The sequence below is a fragment of the Sander lucioperca genome, chromosome 10, assembly GCF_008315115.2.
Source record: "Sander lucioperca isolate FBNREF2018 chromosome 10, SLUC_FBN_1.2, whole genome shotgun sequence".
NCBI classification, from domain to species: domain Eukaryota; kingdom Metazoa; phylum Chordata; class Actinopteri; order Perciformes; family Percidae; genus Sander; species Sander lucioperca.
In genome coordinates, this window is record NC_050182.1 from 14,835,270 (window position 1) to 14,859,183 (window position 23,914).

The window sequence follows — 23,914 nt, forward strand, 5'->3', positions numbered from 1 at the left end:
AGTTATTATAGTTATACTAGCCCTACTTTTATTTATATAAGGACAATGCTGATAGACACATTCCTTCATGGACTTTCTTCTGTCTTAATGGATTTCCCCCCACCCTGCTGTAGCTAAAGCTCAGGCAATCCATAAGTCAATTGACTCTAACAATATCTGTAACTATGTTGATGATTATTAATGGTTCAATTAATAAAGTCATTTATAAAGAAAAAAAACAAACAATCTATGGTGCCAGCTTCTTAATATGAGGCTTTTCTGCTTTTCTCGGTTTTATATAATTGGAAATTGAATATCTTTTGGTTTTAGACCGTTAGGTGGAGAAAACAAGCAATGTGACGACATCACCTTGACATTAATTGAGAAATGGTGATGGGCATTTTTCTCTGTTTTGACAATTAAACAATTAACCGAAAAAAGAAATGTAATTAAAATAATCATTACTTGCATCAGAAGCTCATTATGTGCCATGTACTTCTGTTGTAGCTTATTTTGCTTCATTGACCTTTCTTTATTGATTTTTACAGCTTCTTGATCCTCAGCAGCAGTAACTGATGTGAATACAATGGCGGAAGGTAGGTGCACAGCTATTATTATTTTTACGTGAGTCTTCTCAAGGCCTGTCACTGAGTGCAAGTGGTCTACAACAATCCAAACGTAAACACTGAATCTGACGAGAAAACTTCTTTCCTCATTTTCCACATAGTTGAACCATGGAAGGATTTATTCAGGAAAATAATACAAACTGACATTGAAGAGCTTTACAAAATGCCTTTACAATTACATTTTTAAAGTTTTTTTTCTTCAAAACTGTTGCATCAAAATAAAGAGTATTGTTCCTTTTGTTCACATGCCACTGTAACAACAATAAATTCCAAAGAAATACATTTTCTGGTTTTGAATTATTTGATGCATTTTAGTTTGCTGCACTTTTTATGAGATATATCATGATGCATATTATCTCTGAACAAACAACTTTGGCTTACGTTTCTCTCCCTCTTTCCTCAGAGCTCCTTTTATGTAATGTTATCGATAGAGAAAGTTATGATGAAATCATATCAATCCCTGATTCTCAGGAGAAGATGAGGGCGCTCTATCGTGGGCCTTTGAAAGGAGTTCAAGCAAAAGAAATATTCTGCAAAATCCTGAAAGAAAATGAGCCACATCTGATCAGTGATATTGATGAGAACGTCATGGAAAAAGTGCAAGTAAGTAAATCTTTAGCAATTTAAAGTAAGTGTGGATATTGCAGGTTCTACCTCTCATATAATCACTGTTTCTGAGACTCAGTTGGTAAATACAATTGAGAATGAACACTTTAAGTGAATGATATACAGTTAATAAATATACTATTTTGAATAAAAGTCAAACTTTTAAAAACCCAACAGATCATATAACTACATTTTGTAAAACATTTCTTTAATCCTCAAAGGAATCCTTTACTTAATTATGATATTCTAAAATCTGGTCATTGTGAAAGCCATAGGCTATATATTCACATTCAGTGAACCATCGTGCCCTGTATGGAAGAATTCAGCTCTTTCCTTTACGGAATAAATATTACATTTTTAAAATAAATTAATCTTGGCGATAAAAACAAGAAGAGCCTCATGTCAATAACTCTGGTATTAATGAAATACAAATCCATCAGTTTCCAATCATGGTAGTAGATCACACACAAACAGCATACATCCTATCCTGCATATACTATATAAAATGTCCTTTTAATCTTCCAGGTAGAAACAATGACGACTAAGAAGATGCTTTTTGAAACGTTGAATGATTTGAGTTCAGAGGAGCTTCAGACATTCAAGTCACTCTTTGAATTGGAGAAAGGTTTCCCACTCTCACCAAGGAGACTACTGGAAATGGCAAACACACAGGACACAGTGGAGCTGATGGTGGAGACGTACAGCCATGAGTGTGTGGAGTTGACCAAAAAGGTTTTAAAGATGATGAACAGGACTGATCTGGTGCAGAGATTATCAGACATCAGCTCAGGGACCAAAGGTAAGGCAAAGAAAAACAGACATAATATGGAATTATGTATATTATTATGTAGAAATAGGAAAGTACATCAGATGGGCTAAAAAATGTTTAATCAGATATTGTGCATATTGCAATAACAAAACTGTTATTAATTAATTATTATTATGTTACTTTTATAGGGGGTTTAAGTGTCACTTTGGGATTAAATATTGTAATATAAATGTTAAGAGAATAAATTACTAATAGATGTTTTTCTATTTCTTTTCTCCTCAGAGAAACAGCAGCCTTCACTGATCCAGAGAGTGAGTAATGTCACGTCACTCTGACTTTACACACTTTTATTTACTAGATGAAGACTAAAAATCATCTTCATCTTGAAATTATTGTTGATGATACAAATCAAATATAAATATTAGTTTTCTCACATAAATAAATCACATAATGAACACATGAGGTCTTAAGCATGAATGTTATTTACCAACATTAATAATTTGTGTTATATCGACCTCCAGGGGAATAATATAGTTTGTTCTCTTGATTTGTTTTCTAACTTTCACAGCGAGAGAAATTCACAATATTTTAAAAACATAAAAAAAGAAGAAAAGATAACAACAATAATAATAATAATAATTGGTGTGTTTCTTTTTATATTAGATATCGAATATGTGCTATAATACAGTATATAGTAAATGTGCAACTGGTTAAACAGCAACTCTGTTGTAAAATGAAGAGGCTCATCGCAGTTTTTGTAGTATAATCTCTGAAAGAGATACACCCAGGAAGTAAAATTATAGTCACAATCCTGTTTTTAAAAATAAAATACTGAAGATTAAAGAGAATCACCTTGATGTTACTCAAGAAATGCACACAAATACACATAAGGTATATAAGATCAATTGGACAAATATCATTAATTACATCATCACCTTGTGCACTTTTGCCCGATTAACATTTCCTCTGAATTTACCAGGTTGAAACGATGGCGTCTGTTATAGAGCTGCTTTTAGAAACACTGAAAGAGTTGAGAGACGGAGAGCTCCAGAAGTTCAAGAAGGTCCTCGTGAGTCAAACTGACTTCTACAGACATTTCTCAGACGCCCCATGGATGCAGCGGGAGTCAATAGACAGACAGGACATAGTGTTTTTAGTGGTGCTGACCTACAACCAACAGTCTGTGGAGAAGACCAAGGAGGTTTTAAAGAATATAGAGAGGACTGATCTGGTGCAGAAGTTGTCAGACAGCAGCTCAGCACCCAAAAGTAAGACAATAAAGTCAAAGCCAAAACATCTCTCATATGTTTATCTTGTTCTCTTTACATTATCAATATTGATTTATAATTACTTAAAATGTAGAGAAAAAAGACATTTTAAAAGACATAATTTGGTGTACAAAATATATTTAATGACTAAAATATCTGAAGTTATGCTGCTGATTAGGTTTAAGTGTAATTCTGGGTTGACATCTTTGTATTGTGTGTGTGTGTGTGTATTTTTTTAAACAGTAATGCCACATGCCGTTTACTTGTTTTTATTTCTTTCATTTCTCCTCAGAAGAACACTCTGTGGATGAACACCTGTCTGCACTGATCCACAAAGTGAGCAAAGTCATATCTGTCTGACCATGCAGAGGGCAGCTTTTATTCAATAAGATTCAGGTTTAAAATCATATCAAACAGAACCAAAACTGAGATGCCACCTTCATTTGTACAGTGATAGTTACAGCCTGAAAATAATTGGAAATTTTCTCTATGAACATATACTTGTAATTTTCCAGGTGGCAACAATGAGTGCTGTTAAAGAGCTGCTTTTGGAAACACTCAGAGGTTTGAGTTCCGAGGAGCTAGAGACATTCAAGTGGTTGCTGAAGTTCACGATCTTCCAGAGGGGCGTTCCAAACACCTCATGGAGAGAACTGCAGTTGCCTGTTGGGGCAGATAAACTGGTGGATGTGATGCTGGAGATCATCGGTCAACAATCTGTGGAGATGACCAGGGAGGTTTTAATGGAGATGAAGAGGACTGATCTGGTGCAGAAGTTGTCAGAGACCAGCTCAGGAACCAAAGGTAGACAACGGTCACATTAATACATAATAAATATATATGGTTAGAAAATCAGCAGCTTATTGCATAAAGCAATGCAAAAACACCATGTAGGGGGGCCATGACAGCAAACATACCAAAGGATTGAATCAACACCTCTCAAACAGTCTCAACAAAAACTTAACAATGTAAGCTTCAGAGAGGTAGTTGTCCCTCGTCTTAAAAAGAAAGGAATTTGTCTCCTACTTTGTAAAATTAATATTTAATTTTTGAAGTGGCTAATTAAACAAATTCCATTTGCTGGTGCATAATAAACAATAAATTAAAACCTATATATGAACTGATCAAACTTATGAACTTAGACAAAGATTACTTCAGAGGTGAATGTTTTGGATTTCAAATTTTAAGTAAAGCTGTTCTGAGGGGTTAATGAATCTGCTGACTTTGGTCCTTTTTGTAAATGTGTTTTTAAAAGTCTCTAAACATCTTTTCTTTAAAATAGTTATTTTTATTGGGCCACATGTTCTTGTTTGTTTTTTGATCCACTGAATTTGTGCATTTTGAGCTCATTAATATCAGTCTTGTATTGTATATGGCCAGATAGGAATTTGGCTAATGTTGTCTACATAATTTGACATGAATCTGTTGAAATGCCTTTTGTAAAGCTTTGATTTGATGTATACTACGCTCCACTAAGGAGTCAGATAGACAATGTATGAGGTAGATTATTACAGTGTTTTCTCACTGATTCCCTCTGTGATCTCTGTAACCATGGCTTCCTCCTGCCTTCAGTCCACATAGCTGAAATTGAGTTTGTAAAAACTACTGAAAAACTGGTAAAGTGGAAACTGGCCAGCGGCAGGGTGTCCGAATGTCTGACTTTGAGGAAAATTTAGTTGTATGTTGTTCGCAAATAACCAATAATTAATACATTTTATAAATAATACATTTTATTTTCAGGATTCAGTATTATATTCAGGACAATTCTATTATTACAATTACAGTTGTCTTTTAATGTGTTGCAGCTGCAGGATCATCAGCTGAGGCATCGGGTGTGAGTATCACAGAGAAAGGTATGTGCCCTATAACAAAATATAAACGTTAAAATACTAATAATATATAACAATAAACAATAAATATTATTCCTTCAACTAAGAATAAAGTTTCCTCAAAGCCCTGTAGTTATTTAAATTTACATTTTAGTGTATGAACCTTTAAAGGAATACGCCACCGTTTGTTGAAATTGGGTTATTCAACTATATTTAGGTGGGCAAATGCATTTTTGTCTCAGTGCATGCATTGTCTTAGTCCGGCGCCGCCGCTGCTAGCTTAGCTTAGCGTAATGAATGGAATCCTTTGTTGCCGTTAGCATGTCCTGAGTAAAAGTGACCCAACAACAAAAACAAAACCTAATTACTTCATGTGGCCTGCGTATTCACAACGAGTAAAAATAGCAATGCAGATTAAGACTAGACGATTTCCTAGGCAGATATTGACTTGGGACTATATTGGGTGGAAGTAGGCTACAGCCGAAGCACTGCTACTCGGGCACAGAGATATCAGCAGCCCGCGGGGCTCTGCGTACGGCGCAAAGTCACTGTTTCTGGGTTGCTGGACAACCAAATGCTGCTGCCCTGACTGAGCTCTGCGGGGCTCGGCGGGCCGCTGCCCGTCCAGTAACCCAGAAACAGTGACTTTGCGCCAGTGTTACGGTTTAACTGTTTTTTTTATATGTGTTGCAGGTGGGGCTGCACCGCTGCAGTAAACTATTCTGATCAATTCGCCTCTTTTTCACAGTAGTTTTGGACCCAACAGACATACATGAACAAATGAGCCGTTTGCTTTCCGAAAATATCACTCGTTGTCTGGCGCAAGGGGGTAAGCCACTCCTCGGACCGCGAACCTCCTATGGCGCCATTTTAATGCTACAAAGCCATCACCCCCCGTTAGCATTCCATTGCCTGCCATTCATTTTGGAGCCATTTTGACAGCAAATAACTTTACATCTGAAGCGTTTAAAGACTTTATTTGTCCATTGTTTATTTCTAAAGAAACACGACAATGTATAAAAGGCTCCATTACCTTGTACCTCACGTTATGTCTCCGTAGCAGACGTTTTTATAAAAATAGGCAAACGATTGTGTCATAACCACGCGACTTAATGTCGCATAGTAGAGAAATTACTGTCGGTACACGATCCGTTCTGCCTGCACGATCCGTTCTGCACATGCGCAAAATGTTCGCGCATGCGCGGTTGTACGAGGATTTACGACACTGCACGATCTGTTCCACACTTCCGGTCGACAGCCAAGCTAACGTTAGTTTAGCTAACAGCTAATTCGGCTAACCGCTAGCTGACAGCTAGATTCAGTCTAAAATAACGTTAACCAAAGCCCGTCTACGGAAAGCCGTTCCACTCCCTATTCAGCCCCATTGTACCTACTTTGGTTGCAGTTCCACCAGAGTTCCACTGGGGGTGATCACGGTGCAGTGTAAAATGAATGGGACTCTATGGAGCTAGACGGCTAAATTTGTCTCTTTCGCCTGATTGTCGTTGAGAAATCTCAGATTTGATTGTAGTTTTTGCAAGTTCAACATGGATTATAGGTCAAAAGTTGAATGAACGAGTACTTATGCCCTTTCGATTTGTTACAGGTTGAGTCGTTGTTGCCCATAACACGCTAGCATTCTGCTAATGAATGCTGATTGGTCAGTGAAGGACTGATTACGATCGGAGATCCCGTTTGACGGCATCCGAAGCAGAACCAGAATGCCAGATTGAATATTTCGGCGTGGTCTTTAAAACATTAGCAAACCTCTTTCTAGCACGTGTATTGACAGGGAGAGTCTAATCTGTCAGCTGTGTTGTCGATGCCTCGAGAGAAAAAAGGAAGCGACTCAGAGCTTGCCGTAAAGCAGAATCTCTGGCCGTATATGTATGACGTCATTGACATTTTAAAAGGCTTTTTAGGACAAAAAAGCCACTTTAAAAAAATCTAACACGCAGCAGTGTGTATTTTCTTAGCCTCCCCTTTCAAATGCAACATTCAAATTACTAGACAAAAAATTATATCCTGAGAAAAGTGGATTTTGAGGGGTAAAGTTCCATAGAGTCCCATTCATTCTGCACTGGCCTGTGAGCGCCCCCTATATGGAACTCTGGTGGAACTGCAACCAGTTCAGAAGCCGGAAGTAACGAGAGAGTGGAACTTCTTCCCATATTAGAAATTCTTTGGTAAAACAGTATTATCTTGCGCATGTGCAGAACGGATCGTGCAGGCAGAACGGATCGTGTACCTGTCACGCTTGTGACTTTGTGTTTCCTGTTTTATTTTGTAATCTGTTTGTTCTCACTTGTCTTGTCCAGTTTACTTCCTGTTTTCTGTTTTCCCGCCTGTCTGATTGTTCTGCCCCGCCCTGATGTGTTCCACCTGTCTGTATCACCTGTCCCTTGTTAGTGTTCATTTCCCTGTCATTTGTTGGATTCTTGCTTTCTGTTAGTGTGGCTTCTGTTCGTATGTTTCGTGTTGTCTGCAGCCTGTGGTGTATTCCAGGTGAAAATAAATCAGTTTGAACTGCATTTGGGTCCTAACCTTCTCTACCATCCTGACAGAAGAATCCAACCAGATATGGACCCAGCAGTTTTCAAGCCAGTTTTTCACCCACTGGACTCGGATGGAGAACCTTTGACTGAGTTTTTCCGCTCCCTGCATGAGGAGGACCCCGCCTTCGCTAGGCACCTTATGGAGGTGCGTTGGCAGGCCACAGCACAGGAGTTTCGCTTCCCCGTCTCCATGCCTGTTTTTTGTCCTGAGCCTGAGCTAACCTGTGTACCTGAGCGTGAGCTGACCTGTGTTTCTGAGCTTAAGCTGACCTGTGTTCCTGAGCCTGAGCTAACCTGTGTACCAGAGCCTGCGCTAACCTGTGTACCTGAGCGTGAGCTAACCTGTGTACCTGAGCCTGAGCTAACCTGTGTACCCGAGCCTGAGCTAACCTGTGTACCTGAGCCTGAGCTGACCTGTGTTCCTGAGCTTAAGCTAACCTGTGTTCCTGAGCTTAAGCTGACCTGTGTTCCTGAGCCTGCGCTAACCTGTGTACCTGAGCCTGAGCTGACCTGTGTACCTGAGCCTGAGCTGACCTGTGTACCTGAGCGTGTGCTAACCTGTGTACCTGAGCCTGAGCAAACCTGTGTACCTGAGCCTGAGCAAACCGGTGTTTCTGAGCCTGAGCTGACCTGTGTTCCTGAGCCTGAGCTGACCTGTGTATCTGAGCCTGAGCTGACCTGTGTTTCTGAGCCTGAGCTGACCTGTGTTCCCGAGCTGACGTGCAACCCTTCTGTTCCCGAGCTGACGTGCAACCCTTCTGTTCCCGGGCCGGCGTGCAGCTCTCCTGACCCTGGGCCGACGTGCAGCTCTCCTGACCCTGGGCCGACGTGCAGCTCTCCTGCCCCTGGGCCGACGTGCAGCTCTCCTGCCCCTGGGCCGACGTGCAGCTCTCCTGACCCTGGGCCGGTGTGCAGCTCTCCTGACCCTGGGCCGGCGTGCAGCTCTCCTGACTCCGAGCTGACGTGCAGCTCTCCTGACCCTGGGCCGACGTGCAGCTCTCCTGACCCTGGGCCGGCGTGCAGCTCTCCTGACCCTGGGCCGGCGTGCAGCTCTCCTGACTCTGGGTTGACGTGCAGCTCTCCTGACTCTGGGCGGACGTGCAGCTCTCCTGATCCCGGGCGGACGTGCAGCTCTCCTGATCCTGCGTGCAGCTTTCCTGATCCCGCATGCAGCTCTCCTGACCCTGGGCCGGCGTGCAGCTCTCCTGACTCCGAGCTGACGTGCAGCTCTCCTGACCCTGGGCCGACGTGCAGCTCTCCTGACCCTGGGCCGACGTGCAGCTCTCCTGACCCTGGGCCGGCGTGCAGCTCTCCTGACCCTGGGCCGGCGTGCAGCTCTCCTGACTCTGGGTTGACGTGCAGCTCTCCTGACTCTGGGCGGACGTGCAGCTCTCCTGACTCTGGGCTGACGTGCAGCTCTCCTGATCCCGGGCGGACGTGCAGCTCTCCTGATCCCGCGTGCAGCTCTCCTGACTCCGAGCTGGCGTGCAGCTCTCCTGACTCCGAGCTGGCATGCAGCTCTCCTGACTCCGAGCTGGCGTGCAGCTCTCCTGACCCTGGGCCGACGTGCAGCTCTCCTGACCCTGGGCCGACGTGCAGCTCTCCTGACCCTGGGCCGGCGTGCAGCTCTCCTGACCCTGGGCCGGCGTGCAGCTCTCCTGACCCTGGGCCGACGTGCAGCTCTCCTGACCCTGGGCCGGCGTGCAGCTCTCCTGACTCTGGGTTGACGTGCAGCTCTCCTGACTCTGGGCGGACGTGCAGCTCTCCTGACTCTGGGCTGACGTGCAGCTCTCCTGATCCCGGGCGGACGTGCAGCTCTCCTGATCCCGCGTGCAGCTCTCCTGATCCCGCGTGCAGCTCTCCTGACTCCGAGCTGGCGTGCAGCTCTCCTGACTCCGAGCTGGCGTGCAGCTCTCCTGACCCTGGGCTGGCGTGCAGCTCTCCTGACTCCGAGCTGGCATGCAGCTCTCCTGACTCCGAGCTAGTTAGCAGCCTTCCTGAATCCAGGCTAGCTAGCAGCCCTCCTGAATCCAGGCTAGCTAGCAGCCTTCCTGAGCCCCGGCTAGCTAGCAACTTCCCTGAGCCCCAGCTAGCTAGCAGCTCCCCTGAATCCAGGCTAGCTAGCAGCCTTCTTGATCCCCGGCTGGCTAGCAGCCTCTCTGAGCCCCGGCTAGCTAGTAGCCTTCCTGAGCCCAGGCTAGTTAGCAGCTCTTCTGAATCTAGGCTGGTTAGCAGCCCCCTTGAGCCCAAGCTAGCTAGCAGCCCTCCTGATTTCAAGCTAGCTAGCAACCTTCCTGAGCCCAGGCTAGTTAGCAGCTCTTCTGAATCCAGGCTAGCTAGCAGCCTTCTTGAGCCCCGGCTGGCTATCAGCTCCCTTGAGCCCAAGCTAGCTAGCAGCCCTCCTGAGTCCAGGCTAGTTAGCACTCTCCCAGATCCCAGGCTTGCTAGCAGCCTCCCTAGTGTCCCCAAGCTGCCCAGTGTCCCAGCACGGCCCAGCTTCCCCGAGCTTCCTAGTGTCCCCGAGCTTCCTAGTGTCCCCGAGCTCCCTAGTGTCCCCAAGCTGCCCAGTGTCCCAACACTACCCAGCTTCCCCGAGCTTCCTGGTGTCCCTGAGCTTCCTGGTGTCCCTGAGCTTCCTGGTGTCCCCGAGCTTGTCCCCGAGTTTCCTAGAGTCCCCGAGTTTCCTAGACTCCCCGAGTTTCCTAGTGTCCCCAGGTTGTCATTGATCCTGGACCCTGGCTAGCAGCTTCTCTGAACCCCGGCTGGCTAGCAGCCTTTTAGATCCCCAGCTGGTTAGCAGCATTCCTGATTCCCGGCTGGCTAGCAGCCTCACAGATCCCTGGCTGGCTAGCAGCTCCCTTGATCCCCGGCTGGTTAGCAGCCCTTTAGAACCTCGGCCTGCTAGCAGCCACTCTGAATCTCCGCTGACGTGCAGCCTTCCAGAATCTCCGCTGACGTGCAGCCTTCCAGAATCTCCGCTGACGTGCAGCCTTCCAGAATCTCCGCTGACGTGCAGCCTTCCAGAATCCACGCTGACGTGCAGCCTTCCAGTATCTCCGCTGACGTGCAGCCTTCCAGAATCTCCGCTGACGTGCAGCCTTCCAGAATCCACGCTGACGTGCAGCCTTCCAGTATCTCCGCTGACGTGCAGCCTTCCTGACCTGTCGCCTGACTCCAGCCCAGCTGACCCGTCGCCTGGTCTCGGCCCAGCTGCCCCTTCGCCTGTGCAGGCTCCCAAGGGGCTCCGCCTTGGCCGGCCTGCTCGGCCCCCAGAGGGGCGCTGCCCTCGGCGTCCAGTACGGCCACCAGAGAGATTCTGCCTTCGTCGCCGGTGGCCAGAGGGCTTCGGCCTTCGTCGCAGGCCGCCAGAAGGTTTCTACCTTCGCCAACCTGTTCGGCCGCCTGAAGGCTTCTGCCTTTGTTTCTGCTCTCTGCCCCCTGTTGCCGAGGCCTCTCTGCCCCCTGTTGCCGAGGCCTCTCTGCCCCCTGTTGACGGCCCCAGTGACTCTCTGTTCCCTGAGCCCCAGTGACTCTCTGTTCCCTGTGCCCCTGTGACTCTCTGTTCTCCGGGCCCCTAGTTCCACTCCCGTTGTTGTTCGCCCCTTCTGGGCTCTTTGCCCCTTCGTGGACAGTGATGAAAATGTTTTGGTTTTTGGGCCGTCTGGGAGCCGTCCCTTAAGAGGGGGGTTCTGTCACGCTTGTGACTTTGTGTTTCCTGTTTTATTTTGTAATCTGTTTGTTCTCACTTGTCTTGTCCAGTTTACTTCCTGTTTTCTGTTTTCCCGCCTGTCTGATTGTTCTGCCCCGCCCTGATGTGTTCCACCTGTCTGTATCACCTGTCCCTTGTTAGTGTTCATTTCCCTGTGTATTTAGTCTCTCTGTTTCCCTTGTCATTTGTTGGATTCTTGCTTTCTGTTAGTGTGGCTTCTGTTCGTATGTTTCGTGTTGTCTGCAGCCTGTGGTGTATTCCAGGTGAAAATAAATCAGTTTGAACTGCATTTGGGTCCTAACCTTCTCTACCATCCTGACAGTACCGACAATTACCATATAGTACAGGAGAAGCGCGCAGGCAGTTTTGTCTCACATTAGCTGTTTAAGTGTAATTACTAATGTTAACTAGCATTTTAGTTAGCAATAATTAGCCTGTGCCTATGTTATCTCCTTACATATACCTACGCTCTCCGTCTCTGCAAGATTGGGAATGATTGAGATTTCTCTTGGCACAGCTACCAGAAGACTTACAACTTTCAGACAGGCTGCTCACGTCACATTTACATTGTCTCTCTCAGTTGGAGACTGTGCAGTAACGCTCAGCCATCACCGGAAAAGTGCTTCTAACGGCCTTCACTGGTCTCCGTCCACAGCAACGGGATCTGTTGGTCCATTCTTATATATATATATATATATATATATATATATATATATATATATATATATATATATATATAATTTATACATATAGGGCAATACAGACAAATGCAACACAAAATACAGATAACAAAAGATATATAACATGACATTAGATATACAGTATACAGGGGTACAGCCACAGTCACAATAGGCCTATGTGGACAAGCTGGTAGGCAGAGAAATACATATAACAATAAAACCTCATTAATAAACCTTTGAGGTCACACACAACTCACATAGATCCAGAGTTCTTACGGCCTTGGCGTTTTTTGAGTACTTAATTGAATTAATGTAATTTCTAAACTCAGACAGAAAACCAGAAAAGAATGGTTTAGAACCACAGAATTTGCTCCTATGGATGTGGTATTTAGCATATAGAAATAAAAGATTTATAATAAAGTGTTTACCTTCATATTCAGCTGCAAAGTCAAACATACCAAAGAAAACATCCTTAAAGCAAAATGAAAAATCTGGGATTAATACAGAGTGAATGAATTTTAGGAACTCTGACCAGAATTTTACTGTATGGGGACAGTTCCAAAAAAGATGTGACACGTTTTCCTTAGTGCTATTACAAAATGAGCAGTTAGACTCAATATCCTGTTTGTATCTTTTGAGGAAAGATTTCGCTGGGTAAAACCTGTGTATTAGTTTAAACGAGACTTCTCTCACTTTATTAGTAACAAGGTATTTAAAAGGTAAGGACCACACTTTCTTCCAGGGAATATTCTCTACTATACCATTCCAGTATGGAATAACATAGGGAATAGTAACAATGTCAGACTGGAATAAAGCTCTAATTTTCTTATTAATACTGCAATTTTCTGATGAGAAGCACAAACGTATAAGTATCAGTTAATTTGAATAGATGTGTAAGAGGTTGTGGGGGAGTATTACCCTTTAACAACATTATAATCCCAGTGGGAATTGCATCAAAAATAATAGCATATTCCTTGACAGCTACTGGAAATTGATATTTTCTTAGGAAATCTGAGTATTCGTATAGTTTACCGTTCGGATCAAAAAGTTGACTAACAAGGGTAATGTTATTGTTTTTGTAGAGAATGTTCTCGTTATTCCAAATATAGCATTTGTGAGGTGAGAAGTTATGCTTAAATATGAGAGACCACGCCAAAAGCATTTGTTTGTGAAAATTTGATTGGGATTTTGCTAATCTTGTAATTGCACATCAATAAAAACTTCAGGCCACCAACTTTAGAAAAAATATATTTAGGGATAAAGTTCCATAAGGATGTGGGGTTATTAATAAACTGTCTAATCCAGTTTATTTTGAACGTGTAATTTAATGTGGTGAAATCTAAAAAGTTCAGACCCCCCCACTGATTAGAGTTCATTATAACAGATTTTTTAATATAATGTATTCTGTTTTTCCATAATAAGTTAAACAACATTGAATCAATTTTTTTGGACACACTACTATCTACAGCTAAAGAGAGAGCACCATAAGTGAGTCTGGATATACCATCAGCTTTTGAGAGTAAAATTCTACCTCTTAAAGATAAGTCTCTTTGTAACCATGAATTCAGTTTCCTTTGTGTTCTCTGAAAGGTAGGACTAAAGTTTAGAGAGCACCTTGTAGATTGGTCTTTGGCTATGATAATTCCTAGATAAGTGACCTGATCTTTTACAGGAATGTTATGTATAGAGTGCACCAAGCAATCTTTTATAGCCATAAGTTCACACTTTTTTAAGTTCAGATGAAGACCAGAGGCTTTTGAGAAACCTTTAATTAATTCTAATGATAGAGGAATTTGGGAGGCGTCCTTCAGGAAGATTGTGGTGTCATCAGCAAGTTGACTGATTATAATCTGCCTATCCGCAATTAAGATTCCTTGTAAGGCACTGTTTGAGATATGAAGAGCCAGAAGTTGAGAAGCTATTAAGAACAAGTAGGGTGAGATAGGGCAACCTTGCTTAACCCCACGAGACACATTAAACCTTGGTGATGTACCAAGTTTTAATTTTACTGCACTATTGCCATTTTTATACAGGGTTCTAATAGTTTTACAAAAAAAGTGACCAAAACCAAATTTATCAAGAGCTTTCAAAATGAAGCCAAGTTCAAGAGAGTCAAAAGCTTTATAGAAATCAAGAAACAAGAGAAAGCTGTTATCATTGATGAGATCGTTATAGTCTAGCACATCCAAAATCAGTCTAACATTGTTAGCAATGTGACGTTTCCTCATGAATCCAGATTGTGACTCATCTATGATAGAGTCCAGAACGTACTTCATTCTATTAGCAAATATGATAGCCAACACTTTATAGTCATTATTTAGCAGTGTAATCGGACGCCAGTTCTCTAAATTTTCTTTATCTTTATTTGGCTTTGGAATCAGGGTGATGATACCTTGAGTCATACTTGTTGGAAGAGCTTCATTACGAATGCTTTCTGAGAAAACATTTAGCAAAAAGGGGGACAGTTCTTTGTCGAACATTTTATAAAACTCAGAGGTTATACCATCACATCCTGGACTTTTATTAATTTTAAGATTATTAATAGCTTTCAGAACCTCAACATTGGAGATGTTATAATCACATGCATCCCTTTCCTCTGCGGAAATGACTTTACAGTTGTTGATTGAGTCTATAAATGAGTCAGTTGTCACTTCACAGTATTTGGATGTATAGAGGTTGCTGTAAAAACGGTGGCAAAAGGCAGATATATCTTTGGGATTATCAACTATCTGGTCATCTATTTTTAGTTTGTCGATCGTATCAATAAGAGATCTAATTTTCTCTAATCTAAAAAAGTAGGCTGAGTTTTGTTCTCCCTCTTCTAACCATTTGGATCTAGATCGAATGTATGCACCCTTAGCTTTTTCTATATATAGTTCATCTAGCTTATTTTGTAAGTGCATATATTCAATCCTCTCCAATTCAGATAAGGGCTCCTTTTGACAAAGAGATGCCAGTTGCGTAGTAATCTCGTCTTCACTTGCTCTTTTTTGTTTAGCCAAATCAGCACCAAACTTCCTAAAAAACTTCCCTAGCTCATATTTTAACAGTTCCCAATTCCTCCCATAAGCTTTCTGGGTTTCTGCATGGTTCCAGTGAGTTATTATAAGATCCTTAACTTTTTCTTTAACCTGTGCGTAGTTTAGAAGAGAACTATTCAATTTCCAGAATGATGCTTTTGGGCCCATATGACTACCAGGTAAGGATATTGATAGATAGATTGCTTTATGATCAGTCAATGGGGTATTATAAAAATGAACTAAAACGTTAGAATTTATCAGGCATCTGGAAACCAGCCAATAATCAATTCTAGACTGTCTTGATCTGTCCTTATTAGACCAGGTGTATTGTCGCTCACTAGGAAACAATTTCCTCCAGACATCAACTAGTTCAAACTTCTCCATAAAACATTTCAGAGTTGAGTTGAGAGATACTGAATTCCTTGGAGGGAATCTGTCTATGGTGTTATTTAGGGCTATATTAAAATCCCCACCTAAGATTAGAGAAGCATTAGGATATTTGGTTAACCAGTAAGAGACTTTATCTTCCAAAGTATCAAATAGTGTACTATTTCCCATAGAGGAGTGGTATCCATAAATGTTGATTATAATAATAGTAAGATTGTTTATGGCTATAATCATACTGACAAAGTGACCTGAGACATCTGTATCGGTCTCCATAACATTTCCCTTTAAGTTGTGTTTGAAAATCCCTACCCCAGCAGAATGTTCAGATCCATGTGCTAGCCATATGTCGTTCCCCCATTGTGATTTCCAAAATTTAGAGTCATTTGGAGTTGAGTGACATTCTTGAAAAAAATAAAAATCTGCCTTGTATTTCTTTACAAACAAAAATAAAGCCTTGTGTTTCACATTATCTTTCAGACCCCTGACATTAATTGACAATAAAGACAAAGACATAGAACAATACTACACACAGATAACTAGAGAAAATTGCAATTTTTCCCTCTATGAACACTTAATAGCAGACTAACTCTGCAGTAGAGGAACAAATTCTGTAGTCAAAATAGCAAGGGCATGTTTTCCATCCTGTTCAGTATTCAGTATACATGCTGAGTAAGCACCAGGAGATAACCTATTAAATTCAACTCATGGTCCATTCTTATATACAGTCTATGGTCTGGCGAGTGTGACGTAGTGTGTCACTACCACGGTCTCTGACTGTAAACCACGGACACACTGTTTTTTTTTTAGATTATCTAGTGACATTCACGCTTCAGTTAGTTATAAAACTGTGTCCAACCTAAAGGTAGGGCTATTATAGATAACAAACAAGCTAACAACAAAGACACGAGCACAAACCTGATATTTCACCTTTCCACACCTGCGCCTAGCTAATATCCAAATCGCTATAAAATGGGAGTTTGACAGTCATGTCCAGAGAAACGTATTTTCAATTGCTCTGTATGTCTGGCACATATTGCAGAATTGACTAATAATGTTGACTTGAATTGAAGTGGCAGGAGTTCGATCCAGTGTGGGTTCAATAAAGTCTATCTTATGTTATTGAATGTCTGAATATCTGCAATATAATTATTAGGAAACACTACAATTACAGATATCTACAATCCAATTGTTAATAGTTATCTTAATTTTAGATATCCATAATGAAAAAAAAAAACATTCCAAATATTGTGTAATTTGAAATATTCAAAACTTCACTATGCCTAGTAAAAATATTCACAAAGTAGAAGCCAGCTTCCAAATTCTTCTTTTATTTTGGTGACACATTTGAGTCAAAGGGTTTTACAGAGGGAATTTTATTTTAGATATATCCTTTTATCACTGCATACATCAGAATATGGTGTCAACAGCCATAAAACATCAATTTTCACCACGTTTTTAGGTATAAAATGTTACATAAATTAGGTTATGAATATCTGAACAAACCCCTCTGTACATGCCTTCATAAGTAGGAGTGAAACTGGAAAGCTTGGTGTATGTAAGTGCTGCTGAAGTTGAGTTCTCTGACTCAAAGTATGAGAAAACCCCATTTTGAGAAAATGGCCTTCAAAGATATAGATTACAAAATCCCACACATTTTGCAAGACATTACATGTAGATACAGTGTTGTTTTAACGGTGAAGTGTTTACTAATGTAAATGTCACAAGTCGATCTGGGTGTCTCCGTGGCTTGCAGTGAGTGCACACTCGCCAGACAACGGATGATATTTCGTAACGACAACGGCTAATGTTTGCATGAATGTCTGTCGGGACCAGAATTAATGCTCAGCAACTCGTTTCTATCGTCAGGTTTATTTCCTGGTTAGTCGGGAATGGGTCCTGAAAGGCCACGCCTACACCACATCTGACTCTATCAACAGTTAATTAAAAAACCTGTAACACCGGCCGCAGAGCCCCGCGGATCTCAGTCAGGGCAGCGGTATTTGGTTGTCCACTACGCAGATACAGTGACGTTGCCGGCCGCAGAGCCCCGCGGGCTGCCAATATCTCTGTGCCCGAGTAGCAGTGCTTCGGCTGTAGCCTACTTCCACCCAATATAGTCCCAAGTCAATATCTGCCTAGGAAATTGTCTAGTCTTAATCTGCATTGCTATTTTTACTCGTTGTGAATACGCAGTCCACAAGAAGTAGGCCTAATTAGGTTTTGTTTTTGTTGTTGGGTCACTTTTACTCACGACATGCTAACGGCAACAAAGGATTCCATTCATTACGCTAAGCTAAGCTAGCGGCAGCGGCAGTTCAACAAATGGTGGCGTATTCCTTTAACATTGTTTAATAGCAAGTAAGACAGTTACATTATAATGGTTATAGTCTGACAGTGTCAGATTATTAAGCCTGATGATAAATCAATCATTTATATTTCCTTTCTCCTCAGAGAAACTCTCTGTAGATGAACATTGGCCTGCACTGATCCAGAAGGTGAGAATGTCACACCTGTCTGACTGGTAACTAAAGCTGAAACAAACAAAATCAATCAGCTGATCAACAGAAAATAAATCCTGTTTTAATAATTGATTAATCGTTAAACACTATCTTCTAGCACAAATGCTAAATACTGTTAGGATCTTCTGCTTTTCTCTGTTTTTGTATCATTGTAAACTTAATATTTTTGGGCTGTTAGCCAGACAAACCAAGACATTAGAAGATGTCACCTTGGACTTAAGGAAGTTGGGATGGGTATAATTAAACATTTTCTGACATTTAATAGCCCAAATGATTAATTGAAAAATGATCATCAAATGAAATCATAATAAGTGTACATGTATAAATTAAGATATGTATATTTGTACAAGCAGTTTGTAAAAACTGTTAGTATGTGATCCATTGGACAAATATTATCACTTGTTTCTTCACCTTGTGTGATATAACTGATGTACTCTGACCACATCCACATTTCTAAAACACAGACATTGATGAGATGTGAACAGAAAAATCATCCCAGCTGAGAAATTGCACTTTTGCCCGATTAACATTTCCTCTGAATTTACCAGGTGGAAACGATGATGTCTGTTATAGAGCTGCTTTTAGAAACACTGAAAGAGTTGAGAGACAGAGAGCTCCAGGAGTTCAAGAAGGTCATCGTGAGTCAAACTGACTTCTACGGATATTTCTCAGACAACCCATCGATGCAACAGGGGTCAACAGACAGACAGGACATAGTGTTTTCAGTGGTGCTGACCTACGGCCAACAGTCTGTGGAGAAGACCAAGGAGGTTTTAAAGAATATGAAGAGGACTGATCTGGTGCAGAAGTTGTCAGACAGCAGCTCAGCACCCAAAAGTAAGACAATAAACAAAACAAAACATGTTAAAATCATACAACTCGTTCTTAAAATGTCTTATACTTTCCCTCAGCTACGTAATATTATTCTCTTTACATTATAAATAATACGATTTATGATGTAGAGAAAAGAAGACTCATCTGGTGTAGAAAATGTATTTTATGATGATAATCGTTGGATGCGAGTTCACTTACTGATGACTTTTACCACTTTTCTCCTCAGAAAAACACTCAGATGCACTGATCCAGAAAGTGAGTAATGTTAACATCTGTCTGACTTTAAAGGTCCCATGACATGGTGCTCTTTGGGTGCTTTTATATAGGCCTTAGTGGTCCCCTAATACTGTATCTGAAGTCTCTTTCCCAAAATTCAGCCTTGGTGCAGAATTACAGCCACTAGAGCCAGCCCACAATGAGCTTTACTTAGGATGTGCCATTTCTGTGTCTGTAGCTTTAAATGCTATTGAGGAGGAGAGAGGGGGGCAAGGTGGAGGGTGGGGGTGTGGCCTTGACCAACTGCCATACTTCGCTTGTTTGCAAGCCATGATGTCTCTCTCTTTCTCATGGGCGGGCCAAATTCTCTGGGCGGGCAAAGCAGAGAAAGGGGAGGTAACCTTGCTCCTTATGAGCTCATAAGGAGCAGAGTCCAGATCGGCCCATCTGAGCTTTCATTTTCTCAAAGGCAGAGCAGGATACCCAGGGCTCGGTTTACATCTTTCGCCATTTCTAGCCACTGGAGGACCATAGGCAGGCTGGGGGAACTCATATTAATGGGAAAAAAAACATCATAAAGTGACATTTTCATTTCATGGGACCTTTAAACAACACATTTTTCATGATGAACAGATGCAGGTTAAAAACTATCATCTTTTTTTGAAAATGTTTTTTGGGGCTTTTCCGCCTTTAATGGACAGGACCGGTGAGAAAGGGGAGAGAGAGGGGGGGGAAGACATGCCGGAAATCATCACAGGTCAGAGTCGAACCCTAGACCTCTGCGTTGAGGCTTAAACCTCTAAATATATGTAGGCTCTGCCTGCTCTACCCACTGAGCCAACCCGGCCACCATCTGAAACATTTTAAATAATGGTACGACCCAAACTTAAAATTTATTTATTTATTTTCACAGAACTGAAGCTGCCTTCAGGTCGAGCCTTGTAGCAGTAATTTCATCTATAATTAACAATAGAATTCCTTTACCACTGACGATGAGATGAAGAAATAATAGCATTTACTTTTTTTTTTATTGAGTTCTGAGTTGAAAGTCTGAATTCTGTGATTAAAGTCCGAATTCTGACTTTAATCACAGAATTCTGAGAAAAAAGTCAAGTCAGATCTCAAATACATTTTTCACATGTGGCCCTAATCCTCTTCCGTATGGCTGACCTTTTTTAACAGTAAAGAGAACTTTAAAAGTTTAAACATCAAATAAACATATATTTATAATACTTTAAACCATTTTTAAAGCATTAAACAAATTCAAAACATAAAATAATGAAGATAGTTCCTTTGAGTCACTGTGACTCATTTTAGTGTTTTTGAGATGCAGCCTGTAAATTAAAAGAAAACAAATAACCAGTTTATAAGAAATAAAGGGAAGGATGGAGTCATCTTTTGATTTTTACTCTGTGTTTCTAAAAAACAAAAAACATACTAATCAGTAGAAAAAGTGAACAAACGATCATCAATACAATGGCAATGACAAAATGAATCAATACCTTGTTTGATCTAGCAGGAACACCCACGTCTACACTAACATTGATGAGATGCAAAGAGACACATTTGTAATTGTCCCAGTGGATTAAATATATGTCCCATTATTGCATTGTTTATTTCAGGTAGCAACAATACCAGCTATTAAACAGCTGCTTTTGGAAACTCTGAATGATTTGAATAAAGAGGAGCTCTGTGAATTCAGTCGGTCCCTGAAGTGGTTTTTCTCCCAGAAGAACCTCCCAGACAGCCCATGGATGTGGATTGACCCAGAAGACAGAGAACTAATAGTGGATCTGATGTTGGAGATTTACGGCCAGCAGTCTGTAGAGGTGACCAGGGATGTGTTCATGGTAATGAACCGGACTGATCTGGTGCAGAGGCTGTCAAAGCCCAGCTCAGGACTCAAAGGTAAGACAGAGAAGACATAACAACTGTAGCATTACATAATCTCACATGTCTCATAAATACATTTTATAATTCATAAAATAAAAATCTAAATCAGCTTGAGTACAAACATCACCAATGTGAAATATAAAAAAACTGGGAGCAGGGATCAATAAATCATTAATTAAATCAACAACAGTCACAAAGTCTCAACCAAAATTTGAACGTGATGAGTTCAGTATTTGTTACAAGACTTTTGTGTTGTTTAAGATTTGATGTGAATTTCTTTTATTTTATTTCCTTTTTAAAGCAGTTGAGATTTATTAAAGTTGATTATACTCTCTTGGTTAAAGTAGATTATAACCCTGAGTCATTTTAAATGTCTTTTCTCCTCAGAGAAACACTCTGTGGATGAACATGGACCTGCACTGTCGGAGAGAGTGAGTCTGACTTTACACATTACAGCTTTCATTCAATAGATGCAGGTTGAAAAACCATCCTCATGTTGATCAATATAAATGATGATGTTTTAAATCGGATGATTCTCACAGTGTTTAGGTTTAGCTCTTTAGTAATAATGTTATTCACCACTGATGCTATGGTAGAATTATTGCTCCACTACTGAAGTTGAGATGAGACTATGAGAATGAAATGCTGAATGTCAAGTAGAGTAAAAACTGTCTTTGAGCCACTGTTACAGAAACAAGAATATGTTATGTTAGATCAGGTGGTAGTAATCAGTTTACAGGGATCAAACACTAAAAAGATGAAGGGTCATTGTTTGCTATGATCTTGCTAAAGAAATGAAAACAAATACAATACTGAAGTAAAACATAATTAATAGAACAGATATTAGTGTACCGTTGTCTTTATCACGCAGAAGATAAACAACTCGTATCTTTCAAATGTTTCAGGCAGCAGCAATGGCAGCTGTGAAACAGGTTCTTTTGGAAACACTGAGAAGTATTTTGTTTTTAGTCATTTTAAAGGAATACGCCACCGTTTGTTGAAATAGGGTTATTCACCGTCTTCTATATTTATATAGGTGGGCAAACGCAACAAACGGTGGCATATTCCTTTAAGCTCACATTGCACCAAATGTATGATTGAGCCTAATGTGTGTAATTAGTTGTTCCGATACTTTCATGACTTAAATGCTATCATCGATGCAAACATTTATGTTTCATAACTACAGTGAAGATGTTACATAAATGCCGTCTGATTACTTTGAATCCATCAGGAAGTAACTATGACATCACTAACGGAGAAGCTTTTGGAAACGCTAAAAGATTTAAGTTACGGGGAGCTCGAGCAATTCAAACATGTCCTGCAGTACACTAACGTGAAGAAAAGTTTCCCAAGAATCTCAGGACAGAGAATGGAGACGGCAGACAGAGATGAAATGGTGGAGCTGATGGTGGAGATCTACGGTCATCAGTCTGTGGAGGTGACCAGGGAGGTTTTAATGAAGATGAACAGGAGAGATCTGGTGCAGAGGCTGTCAGACATCAGCTCAGGATCTAAAGGTGTGAAAACCCCAGCATTATTCTAATATCAGAACTTTATATGCTAAGCATGGTCTGAATTATTTCACTTTAATGTCACTTTTTGTTCTTAATTATTAAGTGTGTATCAATCAATTAATGAAGTTTATTTAAAGTTTAAAATCCCAATTAAACAACAAAACTGTAATAATACAACAATATAAAACCGGCAACATAAAACAATAAGTTAAAATGTTAGAGCGTATATATATATATGCTGTGTTATCACATCTCCTGTTAAAATGGCAATATGTTTTAAAATTTTGCCTTCCAGTTAGAACCTGTTTCAGTAACATTACAACATATGACAGGACGCTGACTGTAAAGCAGGACTACAACATCAACGGACACTACTTTCTTTACATGTGTGATGATGTTGGCTACTGTAATCTATATACAGTAATAATGCATAACAAAACAAATTCAAACAAAATGTGGCTAGTCTGTTCTTTAGTGGACTTTACAGAGTAGACTTCACTCAACAATTTGTCCTGCACAACATATTGATCTCATATTAGAGCAGCGCTATGTAGCACATTAGCGCTTAAGCATCTAAACATATTGAACGTTACAATATGATTCTATATATAAAAATAACATTTTAAAATAAGTTCATACGTTTCTTCACAAGGGCCTTCAACAAGCTTGGAGCTTGAGGGATGTGGAAGCACTATGGTAATCCCTTACATTCATATATTTGTTTGGTTTATGTGATGTTGCAAAAAGACACATCTCCACTCATTTGCATAATGATTGTCCCCTGCAGCAGTTCTCCAGCGACTGGACTAAACTTCAACCGGAAGTTACCCTTACAGATGCAGATGAAGCTCCAACTTACAGGTACAAATAACATCCTAAATACTGTGTGACAGCAAACTGGAACTACAGGAAACACTAAGCCTTGGTATTTGGGATTTTTTTTCTCAGAAGATAGAAGATCTTTTAAATGAAATATTACAAAAATAGTGTTAATTCTACTTTTGGCACCAAAGATACTTTTTTGGGGCATTTTAGGCCTTTATTTGATAGGAAAGTTTAGACATTAAAGGAGAGAGAGAGGGGGAACGACATGCAGCTATGGACCGCATGTCGGAATTCAGCAACTCGTTTCTATCGTCAGGTTTATTTCCTGGTTAGTCGGGAATGGGTCCTGAAAGGCCACGCCTACACCACATCTGACTCTATCAACAGTTAATTAAAAAACCTGTAACACCGGCCGCAGAGCCCTGCGGATCTCAGTCAGGGCAGCGGTATTTGGTTGTCCACTACGCAGATACAGTGACGTTGCCGGCCGCAGAGCCCCGCGGGCTGCCAATATCTCTGTGCCCGAGTAGCAGTGCTTGGCTGTAGCCTACTTCCACCCAATATAGTCCCAAGTCAATATCTGCCTAGGAAATTGTCTAGTCTTAATCTGCATTGCTATTTTTACTCGTTGTGAATACGCAGTCCACAAGAAGTAGGCCTAATTAGGTTTTGTTTTTGTTGTTGG

At 41.1% G+C, this 23,914-nt stretch overlaps 1 protein-coding gene across 1 annotated transcript; it reads left to right on the top strand.

Annotated features, from left to right (window-relative positions):
- The first annotated feature begins 565 nt into the window (after positions 1-565).
- Positions 566-21,360, top strand: LOC116060051. The gene is made up of 11 exons (XM_031313428.2): positions 566-575; positions 1,009-1,208; positions 1,737-2,010; positions 2,263-2,291; positions 2,960-3,248; positions 3,541-3,584; positions 3,764-4,052; positions 5,054-5,101; positions 17,880-17,923; positions 20,620-20,905; positions 21,278-21,360. The coding sequence occupies exons 1-11, from the start codon at positions 566-568 to the stop codon at positions 21,358-21,360; spliced, it is 1,596 nt and encodes a 531-aa protein (XP_031169288.2).
- Positions 21,361-23,914: the final 2,554 nt, after the last annotated feature.